At 43.7% G+C, this 14513-nt stretch overlaps 1 protein-coding gene and 1 long non-coding RNA gene across 2 annotated transcripts in view; one reads left to right on the top strand and one right to left on the bottom strand.

Annotated features, from left to right (window-relative positions):
* Nucleotides 1-14513, bottom strand: part of trrap (transformation/transcription domain-associated protein) — a gene marked incomplete at its 3' end in the record, with an annotated part of 91364 nt that overhangs the window by 1215 nt on the left and 75636 nt on the right. Inside the window, 8 exon segments of the mRNA XM_032502770.1 lie at nucleotides 289-483; nucleotides 2264-2467; nucleotides 3059-3243; nucleotides 4784-5001; nucleotides 5201-5426; nucleotides 10574-10835; nucleotides 11982-12187; nucleotides 12550-12640. Coding sequence (XP_032358661.1) covers nucleotides 289-483; nucleotides 2264-2467; nucleotides 3059-3243; nucleotides 4784-5001; nucleotides 5201-5426; nucleotides 10574-10835; nucleotides 11982-12187; nucleotides 12550-12640 — 1587 coding nt within the window.
* Nucleotides 8416-11656, top strand: LOC116671468 (uncharacterized). Its single transcript, XR_004327278.1, has 2 exons — nucleotides 8416-8642; nucleotides 10610-11656. It is a non-coding gene; the product is annotated as an uncharacterized LOC116671468 (long non-coding RNA).

Genomic DNA, 14513 nt, shown 5'->3' with positions numbered 1-14513 from the left:
TCGGTAGCTAACATTAGCAGATAAGCCCATTGACAGCGACGTTATTGTTCATATTTTGGCACAATGTTTCACCCCCCAAAAAGGCTGAAATGTGCCATTTGAAATTGTTGAAAAGAAAAACTAACAGGTTAAAATCCTATATCTCAAACCAAATGTGAAATATTTTAAAAGGTAAGCCTCTGATTATGTGCTATACTTAATACTTATATTCAGAGCTGTAGTTTATTTAAAAATAACACTGGACAGTTATATGTAATAATGTAACCATTTTAAGAGCAGACAAGTTACCTTAAAGTTTGGCTGTGCAAAGCATCGTGCCACTGCAATCATGGAGGCTGTGAGCGGGCCGGAGACACCGATGGTGGTCAGGAACTCGGAGATGTTTGGCGTCAGGCGGAATGGAACAGGCCGGTTAGCGTCCAGGTCGCCCGTGGCGTCGTTGATGTCAAAGCGGAAGTAGGAGACATTCAGCTTTCCTGTGTCCTAAAAACAGAGAACGGAGTAAAGGTAGAGTATGAGTCAGCTGACAAGTGTGTGTGAGGTAGGACATTGTAAATAAAGCATTTTTCAGGGGTACCCTACCAGTTAAAGAAGACTTATCTATAAATATTCCTTTGTGTTCTCCAGTCTTTAGACCACATGAGCTCTTCAAAAACATAACTCTTCTTCAGAAAGGTGAGGGGAGTTACAAAACAAGCTCACACCAATGAAATGGTTGCAGTTATTGATCTGCATGCCCCGGACACAGTAACACGTCAAACTATCAGCAGCGGAACATCTATAATCCTCACCCTACTCCCACTCCCTTCTCCCCCTTCGCTACCAGCTGACTTAAATATATACAGCCAAGTTTTCATCTTTAAGCCTGCATTTATGTGCGAGAGGACCGCTACCCGAGCAGCCATTCCGGGGAAGATAAGCTTCCTTATACAAAAAGGTGAGCGGCTCTGACAGCTTTAAAGTGGAGCATTTCATTCCAGCTTGTGCTCCCTCTCCTCCTCTGTCTCGCCTCTTTCCCTCCCTTCCTCCTTCTACTTAATTCCCTTCCCTCCTCTCTCTCTTACTGTCATTTGCTCCCCCAGGCCCCAGTGGAGGGCCTCAAGGCAGTGGGCTGAGACACCAGCAACCCCCAGGAGGCTCAGATAAGCCTGCAGACAGTTGGCTGTGGAGGCAGCGCTCTGAATGCTAAATCACCACACTAGAGGCCAGCGATGGCTTCATTTCAGGAGTTGGTGTGAATGGGATGACGCACCATTAGTGTGTCACGTGTAGTGACTTGGGGCTGCGAACTTGAGTAATTTTCTGAGCAAATGGCAACGATATCAAAGGAGATGGAGAGATTCTTACAAAAGGAAATGCAACAGATTCTCAAGAGGTGATGGGATGCCTTATAAAGACAGATGTTGAATGAATTAAATCTATGAGTGAATTACGGCCTGATGAACGGCACAAAGCAGTGCCTTTTTTTGTTGATGCCTTGAAGCATCACTGAACTCTATAAGTGCTAACTTGCAGAAACATGAGGTCTCCATTTAGGCAGGGTGGGGCACAATGCTATGGCTGTGATGTCCTGTCCTTGCACTCTCTCTGTTTGTGTGTAATGTTTGTGTGTGCGTACGCTCTCTGTACCGTAATCCTGCTGTGTCTAATGGGATCTGCGGAGTGGAACAGGCAGAGAGGGGGCTTAATACCAGCGCTTAGCTGCCCGGAGGAACGCCTGTCAGCAAAGGCCGATTAGGATCAGAGGGGTGGGGTGGCCGACTGACACAATCATCTTTAATAATGACTTTGAGAAAGCTGTCTGCGGACCCTGAGCAGCAGACAGATGTGTATGGACTGACACACACACACACACACACACACACACACACACACACACACACACACACACACACACACACACACACACACACACACACACACACACACACACACACACACACACACACACACACACACACACACACACACACACACACACGATTGAAACGTCTTTGATAGCTGTTCAGCAGAGGGACTGAATATAACTGACTGTCAAAACATCCTTTGCATTCACATCGCCTGCATGACTGATAGCCTAGCGTGAATGTCATGGGGGAGAATGGCAATTCATGCGGCCAGATATGGAGACGGTAATGGTGATCTCTTAATGCATCTTTGAGAGTGTGTATCTATTGAATTAGCCACACGTCACATGAATGCCACTCGCCCTTGACAGAGGCTAGCATGTTTCTGCTTGTGTCGGTTTGTACGCGTCTCCCACCTGTGCTATCTGCAGCATCTCGGGGTTGAGCCTGTTGAGGTGGAGCATAAACTCGGCCAGACCTATGAGGGCCAGCTGGATGGTAAACATCTTCCGGAAGGTCCAGTAATCGGTGGCGTTAGGGAAGGTGTGGAGCGCCCACTCCTTCAGCATGCTGCGAGGCACCATGTTCCCCTGCACCTCCTTCAGGATGTCCCGCAGGACCTGGTGGGAGACAGCAGGACGGAGTAGAGGTTAGGTAGGCGGCCGTCATCCAGCGGATATTGGGCCTCACTTTCATGTTCTACTTTATTCAATTCCATGGTGCCCTCTTTTTAACTGAACACAGACCTGCCAATTATAATGGTTAGAAATAATGTAATATTTAATATTTCAATTTAAGTGTTCCTACACAGGTTGAGAAAATGATCCTAGATATTACACTAATTAAACCATGAAAGCAATTTTTGGAAGTACATGGTTTTCACATGCTCAAATGCTTAGGTCTAGGTGACATAGCTGCATGAAGCTACCATTAAATTACAATCCAATCACCCCTAATGCACATCAGTGCAGGACATTAAATAAGGTGTACCAGGCCCCACACCTGCTTCTGTGGTAGAGCAGGTGCACATATACTGAGAGGTTTATGCCTTGACACAGAGGTCCAGGGTTTGAATCCAATCTGTGACGATGTCCTGCGGGTCCTCACCCTTTTCTCACCTAACTGTCCTGTCAAAAATTAAAGGCGGAAAAGCCCAAAAAACAATCTTACAAAAAAAACTAAAAAACGTGTTTATATGATCATCTCCATACCTGGTGGCTGGCCTGTGTGCCTCTGGCCTGCACAGTGGCCAGACGATCATAATATCTGGAAATGGGGTTGTCATGTTCTATGCCCTTCTTGGCACAGCGTTGTTTGTAGATTTCCACCAATGACAGAGAAGAAGGGTTGTCCTCTACCAGCCGCATCTGAGGTGACACTGCAACCACTCGGGGCACTGGAGAGATAAAGGGAGGGAGAGACAGAAGACAGGAAAGAGATGGGGGAGGGGAGAGCAGAGGGAAGAAATAGATGGAGGGAGGCCCAAGAGAAAAAAAGAGGAGAAGTGTGGAAAAAAAGGAAGAGGGGAAAACAACCAAGTCAGTGACACACAAACTGTAAACATTTGGTTGCACTTGCTAGAAACCCGTCATTGTTTTACCACAGTGTAAACCAAAAGATCTTAACCTACAACTAAAATACTCAAAAGTTTGGAAACAGCTGCACTAATAGCGTGCCACTGCTCAACACCAAGCAGGGTCAAAGGAGCTAAAAGGCTGTGCATGGGTCGCCCGTGGAAACGACTACTAAACATTTACATACACTGGCATCCCAAATCAAATCAATACCAGCCATTCCAGTTGGGAGGAAATGGGTTGGAAGGGACTGTTGAATTCCCCGTCCATATTTCCTCTTAAACAAACCAATCAGGCGCATACATGGTGAGTGGGCAAACATCTGGGTGGAGGGAAACCACAAGGGGATAACAGGAGAGGAAATTGCGCTTGGAAGCCAATTGAAATTGTTTGTGTGGGTGAGACAGTGACAGAGAAAAATGAGTCAGTCAGGAGATCATGACCATGTGTTGTGATCTCCAAAGACAGAAGAACTCTGTACAACAAAATATGTATGAAAGAATAAAGAGATGTTCCTATTGGATTGATCAAAACCTCACATGGTGATAGAGGTGACAACTCATTAGAAAAATAAAATGAACGTATCCCTAGTAACATTTCATCCCTTGTGCCTGTTTTTCAAAGGCCACGTGAAGTGAAAAATGCATTTTCCCATTGTTAATGTGTCCTTGTGTTAATTGTTCATTTATCTGTTGTTATATGCCAAATATACTGTATGCAAAAAACAACACAATTTACAGTATTTTTAGGACGGCCTGTTCTCTTCCCTGTGAAACGGTTTCACAACTCATCCTGCACTTGGGGGTGTTTACTAATTTATATCCAATGAAAACATTTTATCAAGTTTTAATGTCCCAACCCCATGACTATAAATCCTGCCTGTTACCACTTGGGACAGATGACGGACAGCTAGCTAGCTAGCAACAGCAGTGGCACTGATTGTGACAGCCTGGCTCTGTGCCTACGCAGCATAGGCGTGTTCCAAGCTACATGCAGATGAACAGAGCTGCTGCTGAATGACGGCGGCCAGGTGAGCAGGTGGAATGAAGGGAGATGTTAATCTGCCTGTATCGTTAATGCAGATGCTGAAGTGACAGAGCCCTTTAAAAAAATCAACAAAGCTCCCCATTTATTTTGTCCTCCTTGTGATATAACAGAAACAAAATTTGTGGGAAGTTTGTGTACAGTCCTGACTTGTTTAGTGGTCCAATCAAATGCAACGTGTTTGATGTACCGCTCAAAAATTCAATTTCACTAGGAAATACGTCAAGAGGACAGAAGCTAAAGGTGCTCCAACGTCCGTTTCATGAAGCATTTAACCTCATGCACACAGGCACCCATCTCGCTTATCCCTGGCCCTACCAGTGAAGAAGAGGTGTCTCTTGGTGGTCTCCTTTCTCTTCTCCAGACAGGGGTTGAGGAGGCGGAGAAGTTGCAGGACCCTCTCCTCTCGGCGCGACTCGGTCAGGCAAGCATCGTTCATCACCAGGTAAGGGTAGATCTTGCCATTGTGGCCACGGATATAGAGACGGCGTGCTGCTGTATTGTGTTTCTGAACAATTTCCACTCTGGGCATGAACCTGGAGAGAGGTGCAGGGAGACAGAACGGAAGTGATCAATGATGAGGGAGGAATGATAAATCTTACAATTCTCCTGTGAGATTCCATAGGTGTTTGTTGTCAGTTTTCTATTTTATCAACTGGGAACAGAAGTTTAAATGTAAAACCTTTTCACCAAGTATTTTATAAGAATAGACAAGGTGTAAAAAGAGTCCTTTACCTGGCAATCTTGATGTAATAGTGCGTAGGTTTGGGCATGAGGAATTCCCCGGGGATCTCCACCTCGGCCGTCTGTGCAGAGAAGTTGCTGAGGAAGCGACACTTTTCTTCAATGAGGAAGAACTTGGGCAGCTGCTTGGTCTTGGCCTCCAGGATCTTGATCCACTTCTTTAGCTTGGAGATTAAATTGTGAAGCTTCATGGAGCCCGGCACGCTAAAGTCAAAGTCTGGTAGGGGCAAAGAGAAAAGCTTTTCTTACAACAAGAGTTTTCCTAGCACTGGCCTTTTCATTGTTTCCACAACTCTTTCCAATATATCCCATCCATGATTTGGCATCAGTGACTGAAAACAGAATGGGATATTAAAATTCACACAATAGGAGAAAACAACAAATATGCAAAAGCAGATGTTGGCTGCCAGGGAGTTGAAAGTAGCCGGATGAAATCCTCAAGCTAGCTGAGAAAGTCTGACGAGTGGAGTCAATGTGTTACACTTTCTCCTCCTTTGGCAACTATCCTTAAAAATGCCCTTCAGCAAGACACTAACCCCTATAACTGTTCCAGTGGAGCTGCTCTTTGCTGCCAAAATTACAAGATTGTTAATCGTAGTGGGCAGCTCCCAGGTGTGTTCTTTGTGTGTTAGACCTTTAACCTCCACTGCAGCAATACACTCCCAGACCTGTGCTATAAATACCAATGTGGCTCTAAGTACCCTTGCCAAATTAAATACTATAAGGGGCTAAAAGTTAAACATTTGCAAGAAGTGTACACACACAGGACGGTACTCAAAAATGAAAAATAGAATCACGATAAAAATAACAATTGAAAGTGCATTGGTGAGATGACATTTCAACAGTGAAGATGAATTAAATTGAGATCTGGGTATTAGCAACACCGTTGTTTACACAGTAACATGGACTAAGAACACGGTGATGGCCTTAGGGATAGCAGTAGTTACACAAACTTACACCTGGGAAAAGTCGAATCTAAATATTGTGTTGCACTGTTGGCCACTCCACTCCCAGCAGTGCGGTGAAGTGCCTTGCTTAAGGGAACTTCATGGATAAGTTATTCACTGCATGCAGGCAGCAAAAGGAGAAATGTTTGCTCTATCGACTTAAATCTCCCTGGTGGAGGCTGGGAGCTGATTAAATTAGAGCTATAAAAATGAGAGTCTTAAAGTATTAAATTCCTGTTTCAAGTCACAACTCATATTGCACATAACATATTGTGATGAGCTGCAGCAATAACAACGGAAGGAGGGGAAGTGAGCCAGACAGGTTTTCCATTTTAGAGCAAAGCCCCCAGGACATCTCTGTAAAGACACACACACACACACACACACACACACACACACACACACACACACACACCACCAACACACACACACACACACACACACACACACACACACACACACACACTTCTGTACACCCTGTTGTGCAGCCTGTTATAATGAATCTATGAAACTGCAAGGCCTTGCCATTTCAAACCCATTCAATCTCTCCCAGAGTGAAACCTCCTAATACTTTAAATAAGCCCTTTAAAACAGCCAATGTTCTTTTCCGAGTTGCCCTATTTCGCTATCGGTCTGCCTGCAATTCACCTGCCTCGGTAGCAGAGGTAAAATTGAAACAGTCCTGAGGAATTGCAACCCGACAACAATTCAGCCCCATAAAAGTGTATAATGCTTACAAATAGAAGAAGCGAGGCATGCTCGATTCCTTCGAAGCCCTTGAAGCAATAACGTAATGTCATTCCATCTTTATCAGATATAAAACATTTTACCGGTTCACATCTGGAGAAAGCTGCACACAAGACCCAGGCATTATGTTTTTCCAACTCATAATAACATCTGCATATTTAAAGTAGTAAAGATATTGTCAGACGCCTTTCCTGAAACAATTAATAACCCATATTTCACCTCGTTTTGAGCTCTAATTACAGCTAATAGTGCCATTATAGTGTGCCAATATTAAACCTTCAGACAGTTTCTGAGGGGAGATATAGGGGTGTTACGTGGCAAGTGCAATACAGCAAGACCACAAGAGAGTTATTTTCAGTTCCCCTGAACTCATCTTTGATCCCTGCTCTGTCAGCTAGCTGGAAGAATATAATGCTAAGAGAGTGTGTGGTGTGCCAAGTTGCTCTCTGACCTGTGCGTAGCAACCAGGGCTGGTCTTATGCCCTACCTAGTCTATATCCATGACTTTCCACTTTCATGATTGCTCCGTTGCCAACGGAAATACCGCCGGATTTCACTTATTTTAGCTGGATGTCAGTTACTTTCCGTTTTGTTTGTGTTGGAATTTTATTCTCTGAGGACTATGGTTAACTGCTCCTCAAATCTCTGCAGGGTAAATCCAGACAGCTAGCTGGACTGTCTGTCCAATTTGAGTTTTCTGTTGCATGACTAAAACACCTTTTGATTGTACACGTTCCACCAAAACAAATTCCTTCCCGAGGCTATTTTGCAGCGGCACAGTGGCTTTTCCCGTGGCTTAGCGCTGCCCATGACAATTGTGAATTAGTTTAAAGAAATACTTATAAACCAGAGCCTGTTTTTCTCCCATCCCGGGATGCTGTGTGGACCAGACCCTCCTTTACAGCGCTGCAGAGGAGGGTCTGCCAAAGCGAGACCATAGCCTACTTGACAGATTACAGCAGATGATCTGCACTTCAGCATTATGGCTGAAATTAAGGCTCTAGAATTGGTGAGGTGGGCCACATCTGTATATAGAACCATTTTTGCCTCATGTATTGCCCTGTTCCTGACTCAATGTGGGATTGTAGTAATGCATGTTTTGGGATCGAGTCAACTCAACTTTATTATTTATTTATTATTCCGATTAGGGAGCTGTCAGCGGCCATAACAGCAGCGTGTATGGGCGTAGAGGGCTTTCTGAAAATAATATTTAAAGCTTATGACTAACAACCAACTGAAGGTACATAGGTGCTAAGCCAAATCGCTATACATTGAGTAACATTTAACAATGCTAAATGTCATTTCAGCATGACAAATGACTAGTCCATTGGATACAGAATTAAAAAGACAACTTGTGAACTCTTCTGACAAAAGTATCTGGAACAGATCCACTGCAAAAACAGTTACTCATGCAAATAGCATTCACCGTAATTGGATTTGGATGCCTCCCTGCTGCCAAATGTTATATGTGCACACATAAACCCATATTTTCCAGCCCACAAACCCTGTGAAAGCGAGTGAGCCACTAACGTGGTTCGGGGAATGGGAGCTTGGCTGCTCAGCAGCTCTGTAAACCCTGTTTGTTCCGCTCTGGAAGGCTTGTGTGGTTTCAGTCTCTGTCGACCCTGCTCCCACATCGCTGTGGGGACAGCTGGGTAGCGATGGTCGGCAGGCACCCTGCGACGCAGAAGCCCCGGTGATGCCTGGCTGCGTGAGCACAGCTGGCACTGCAACATCTGGTAAGATTTATCAGCCTGGCGCTCGCTCCGGGTCTCGCTCACTCTTGTTTGTGTTGTTCATTCAGTTGGTCCATGTGCCGTTCCCATGCTTTTGCTCACTAATGCCACCCCACCTGTCTTCATGTTTCCTCTTAGACTCTCATTCCCAATGTTTTGTATTTGCTAATGTCCTGTCTTCCATCTTCCATGCTCCTCTCTGTAATTGTATAAGCTCATCAGCTCTAGCTTACCCTTATTTTTCTCTCTGAGTGAGTTGATAATTTTTTCCCTAGCTGCTTTTCATTTACTCATAGTACTTGTCTTCCACTATCCCAGGGCCAAACACATTAGCTCTATTGGCCACTCTGTGGACCAGTGGAGGGGAAAAGCACAGGAGAGACTAAAGAGCCGTGAGGGGGAGGTGGAAGGAGAGGGAGGAGTGGCTGGGGACACTGGGCAGTTTACTGCAAATGTAATTCAGCGAGCATGTATGTGCAGTCAGTCCGCAGGAGTGAGAAGTCAGTTTATTTAAATGCTGAAAGCTGGGAAGGCTGCAGACGGTCCCCGCTTAAACCCGGTCCAGTGAACTGCGGTTCAACTCCCTTATGTAATGTAGGAAAACATGTCTTCCAAAAACAAGAGAATGATTGAGAAAAATGTCTCAGAGGGGGCCTTGGCTAAACAAGAACTGCACCTGTTGGATTCCTCAGCTTGCGTATGAATCTGAACATGCAGGCCACAATGACTGGAGGCTTCATCATTGCCCTACAAGCATACACATGAATACCACAGAATGTTTGCTTTGAAATGGGTTAATCCAAAACTGGGGATGGACCTGTGTATATGTATATATATCAGTATACTGTATATACATACATATGTTACTGTAATACTATTGTTTTATTTCTTTGCAGCTGTTTATGTGTATATACAGTAAATGTGACACACACACACACACACACACACACACACACACACACACACACACACACACACACACACACACACACACACACACACACACACACACACACACACACAGAAACTGTACATACACATATAAACAGCTGCAAAGAAATAAAACAATTTCATTACAGTATCAGTGAAGAGATGTACTGTAACAAATGGTGTTTTACAGACTTTTAAACCCTACTAAGACTAAAGACCAAACTCTTACAAAAGAGTCAGCGGGGGCAGGACACCTCAGAGTCTTCTGCTGTATTTCATCAAACCTGTGACAGACTCTGTGCTTGCTGAGATCATCACTACCGTGCTGCACCAGCTTAGATTAGAAATGCAACTGACTGGTGTATAATCAAAACCAGTGAGGGTGTGTGCACACACAGTGTAATAAAGACATAAACTGACACACGTACACACCTATTTCTGACCAGTCACCACCCCCAACCCCTCCCTAAATCAAATCATGTGGTTGGAAACCTTAATTACATCGCAGAACACCAATGCTCCAGCTGCTCCAAGCGACAGTGCAGTCTGAACGGACAGCACAAGTGTCGGAGCAGATATAATATAACCGGTTTAATATATCGCTACAGTGGCCAGTTGGGGACCGGTCTTGTCATTTAAACTAGTATAGACATAGTAGCACAAATGCAACTCTTGTTTGCTGAAAGGTGGCTGATGTCAGGCTTCAGGTTAAAGAGCTAGGTGCAGCTGGTTTTACCTGAAGAACTGCACTTTATTTTTGTCTCTTCTAATTTCAAAGTGTTATGATGAAGTTGCAAAGCAGCGACGCTAAAAATTAACATGACTGACAGCCATTAAACTAAAAGCAAACGGACAACTAAGTTGGAAAGGTAAAACACAAAAGGCAAAGGGACAAGTGTCTGCAAAATGAAAGAGCTCTTTGATGCTTGTTTCTCTTTCTGTCTGTTCTGTACATTTCTATATGTATTTAGTCTGATGTGAGTTTATTCTGAAAGCCAACCAACCTGTTGTGAACTGTCCCTTCATCTTCTGAAAAACAGGGTCCTGTGCTGTGGCCTGGGCCCGGCGGGCTAGCGACTCAGAAGCAGCGCTGGAGAACAGGTTGGAAACATTAGAGACGTTCTCCAAGCCAACACCAAAGGTGCTAACCAGCTTCTTGACAAAGTTCAGTGTGTGCGGTGTGATCTTGGCGTCGGACACGGCACCACTCTTTTCAAAGGCCACCGAGTAGCATTTCGCCAGGCCCTGTTGCAGCTGTCTCAAGACCTGCAGAAAGAAGAGGAAGGAAGAGACATAGTCAGAAAACATTATACATGTGATAATACTAATAAAAGATGCACCAACATTTTTCTCCAATCCAAATCATTTAATTTTTAAGTATCGGTTGAGTCAGATGTCTGCAACAAATGGACGTACTCTATAACTTAAAGTCCTCAATGAACACAGGAGAAGGAGCAGAGACCAACACATTTCTTAAGGAACAAAGGGTGCAGCGATGCAATGTCATACATTAACCAAAGAACGGGAGAGAGGGAAGATGATGATGGCATAGCATGCCTCTGCCTCTGTGTGCCCAGTGGAACAAAGCATAGAGCCTACAGCTGCTGCTGAGTGCCCCAAAGTATCACAGGTAATCAAACAGACAGACACACACAGACACACACACCAACAAACGTCTGGCCGTACATCCCTTTGCCCATCCTGCACGCTCACTGCACCCATCCATCACCTGTCTCAGACTTTTCTCCTGCTGCCTCTTTCTCCCAGTGTTCCCCTCCGCCCACAGACCGGCAACATTCCGTGGATTCTGCCTCGCATGGCTAATACATTTTTTTAGCAATTGCAATCATGTCAGGATTACCTTCTGCACTGACCTCCGCACATTTAACAGGGGGGAAAACTACTGACTGAATGGGTGATGCAAGTCAACAAAAAGAAAATAAAAAAATAAATAAAGGATTTGGGGCTCCCTGGTAGAGTTTGCACCCGTGTAACAAGGATCAGCTTAGTCCCACGGCCCTTCGCTGCATGTCGTCCCCCTCTGTCTTCCCCCTTTCCCGTTTACAGCGGTCCTATCGATTAAAAAGGTAAATGAATAAAAAATAATCTTGTAGCAACACAACACACTAGTTTAGTCAGGGAATGGGAGACAGTGAGGACCAATTCATAGACACAAGTCACCTTGGACATGTGTAAGCTTGCCAGAGAGAATAGGGTCATCTGGTTGACCAGATGGCGTGATACACACTTACAGAAGACGTGCACTCCGACTTACTTTCACACATATGCACGGATGTATTCACATTCTCAAAATCAGCTGTATTATTTTCTCACCCTGTGATCCACAAAAAAAACAAAACATGTAGCAACAAAGTCAGACATACAATAAACCAGCATCTATGTTCTTCTTACCTCTTCATGCCAGTTCTCCCTGAACCACACCATCTGGTCCACAATGCCCTCCAGGGAGGAGAGCAAAGTGGGGTGTAGCTCACGCTGCATGTGCATGATCCGGCTGCAGCGCCACATCGGGGCAGTGGCCCGGATAGGCCCGGGGTCAGATGCCGCTGAGTGAGGCTGGGCCCCCACTGAACTGGGCTGCTGTTGTCCAGATGCATCTGGGGAAGAAGAGTGTTGTAAGAGAAAAGGATGAGTGGTAGAGTGGGAGACAGGAGTGACAGAAAGAAAACAGGAGGCAAAAAGAAAAGAGAAGAAAGAAAAACAAAAAGGGGGTAATCAGGATCTGAAAAGCAAACAAGCTAATTCTACAGTTTTCTTAAGAACAGAAGAACAGATGTGCGGTGCAGAGTAACACTGGGGGAAATTATCTATCACTGAGAATATGCTTTAAAAAAAAAAAAAGCATTTTCATCCCCTATACATTCATTTACATTTATTAACTGGAAGAAGTAGAACAGAGCTTATAATGTTCAGTGTGTGCTAAAGTGGCAACACACTACAGCCAGCCATGTTCACTTACCACTTTTGTAGCGCTCCCTCTGCTCGATCTTGAGCGTCAGGTACAGGGTGCGGATAGGGAAGTAGACTGCCTGGGGGTACACTCGTCCCACCTAGCAGATAAAAGAGGGTCACAGATTACATTTCAAAGACTCCCCCTTAGGACGGCAAAGGAGAGAGAGAGAGGAAGAGAGAGAGAGAGAGAGAAGGCAGACAGAGAGAGAGAGAAGGGAGGTGAAGAGAGAGAGCAGGACAGCAAGATCCTGTTTGTGCATATGTGTCAGATTGAGATCATACGATATGAGATGATACAACCAGAGACCTCTGCTGTAACAGAGGGTGCGATTGAAGCTTTGAGTCAGGGAGGTTAAAAACACGTCCTATCTGAATTACAAAACCAAATGTGACTGATGATGAAATTGCCCTCAAGACTTTCAAGAAAAGTCACTGAGAACATTAACAGTTGAAGCCAGACAATAAGAGATTGCAAATTTGTGAAAACATTGCAAAAATCAACCCAAACTTGGTGGAGTACGGTTCCTTTGATAAGTGAATTCAGTGTGGCGAAAAATGTACTAGAGCCCGACTGATATATCGGCGGGCTGATTTCAGGCATTTCTTTAAGTATTGGTATCAACATTTATAATGTCTGATAAAAAAAGATATATTTTTTTTAAATATTCATAAATCAGAATCATTTATAATGACAAATAAATGATAAAAATAAAATAAAAGCCGATGGTCAATCATGTCATGCGTGTTGGCGTCCCTGTTGGCAACACCGATTATTTTTTTGTTAATGGGTTTTTGTTCAAAGGACTTAAGTTTGTATTTTTATAGATTTTATTTATCAGAACTTTTATATATTTTGATGTTCCTCTGTTCAGTTGTGACATACAAAGTATTATCATCTTATTTTAGTGAGAACTCATAAATAACTACAAATAATGTTATGTTATGTTAATGATATGTTAGGGAGATCTGTTTTGTTACGGGTTTCTTTTTTTAATATACAATCGGCCAATACATCGGAATATCTGATTTTTAAATAGCCAAATATCTGTATCGTATCGGCCTTAAAAATCTTTTATCGGTCGGGCTCTATAATGAACATATCTGTTTCAGGTCACAGTTCACTGAGAAGGTAGGATTAGTTACTGTAGCCGTAAAGCACGTTGAACAGCATCCAAGATAGATCATATTCGGAAATCAAAATTCTGTATTCACTGAAAAAGTGGACGGTTAGGCAATAAATCTGCAGTTGGCTGAGAACATTGCCAGTTTTTTTTGTCATTTTATTTTGCTTATTTAATGGTCTGGCTGCCGAGAACAAGTGAGTTCAGAGAGCTAACCCTGGAGCACAAAGAGGCCAACAACGGCAGAGAGACAGCAGGGAAAACAGCAGGTAGAGTTGACATATTTTTGAATTAAGGTTTTATTTCGACCAAACCAGAGTTGGTGATTGTTGAACACGCGGAAGGAATAACGAAGGCGGTTTTGGTGAGTTTTACTTTGTTTCTGTTGAGTCTAAATGAGGTGTGTTTTATGATGAGTTAACAAGGCGATTAAGCTGGTCTTAGTTTGGTCAAAGAGATAAACCTGAATTCAGAAGGTAAATAGCTGGAAGAATATTTCCTTTTTTAAGTTTATTTTGTTTATTTATTAACCTAAAACAACTAAGCAAATTTAGCTGTACACAAAATCGTGAATGTAGATACCAACAAATCATACTGGGCACAAAACATGGTCTATGCATACAGTTTAGTTTATAATGTGACAGCATATGGCAGATCAGTCTTCCTTTAGAGAGTGATGCACAAACCAATACACTTGATACAGCACCCTCTGTAAGTATTTTTCAGTTTTATTCAGTAATTATTCATGTTGTGCTACAAGTTCAGATTGGATTATGTTAAGCATCTTGAACAGACAATAGAAGCTCTGAGCAGATTCTAAAACACCCCCTTTATGTAGCTACAGTACATA

The sequence above is a fragment of the Etheostoma spectabile genome, chromosome 21, assembly GCF_008692095.1.
Source record: "Etheostoma spectabile isolate EspeVRDwgs_2016 chromosome 21, UIUC_Espe_1.0, whole genome shotgun sequence".
In the NCBI taxonomy this organism is placed as follows: Eukaryota; Metazoa; Chordata; class Actinopteri; order Perciformes; family Percidae; genus Etheostoma; species Etheostoma spectabile.
This window is presented reverse-complemented; position numbering and strand designations above follow the sequence as displayed.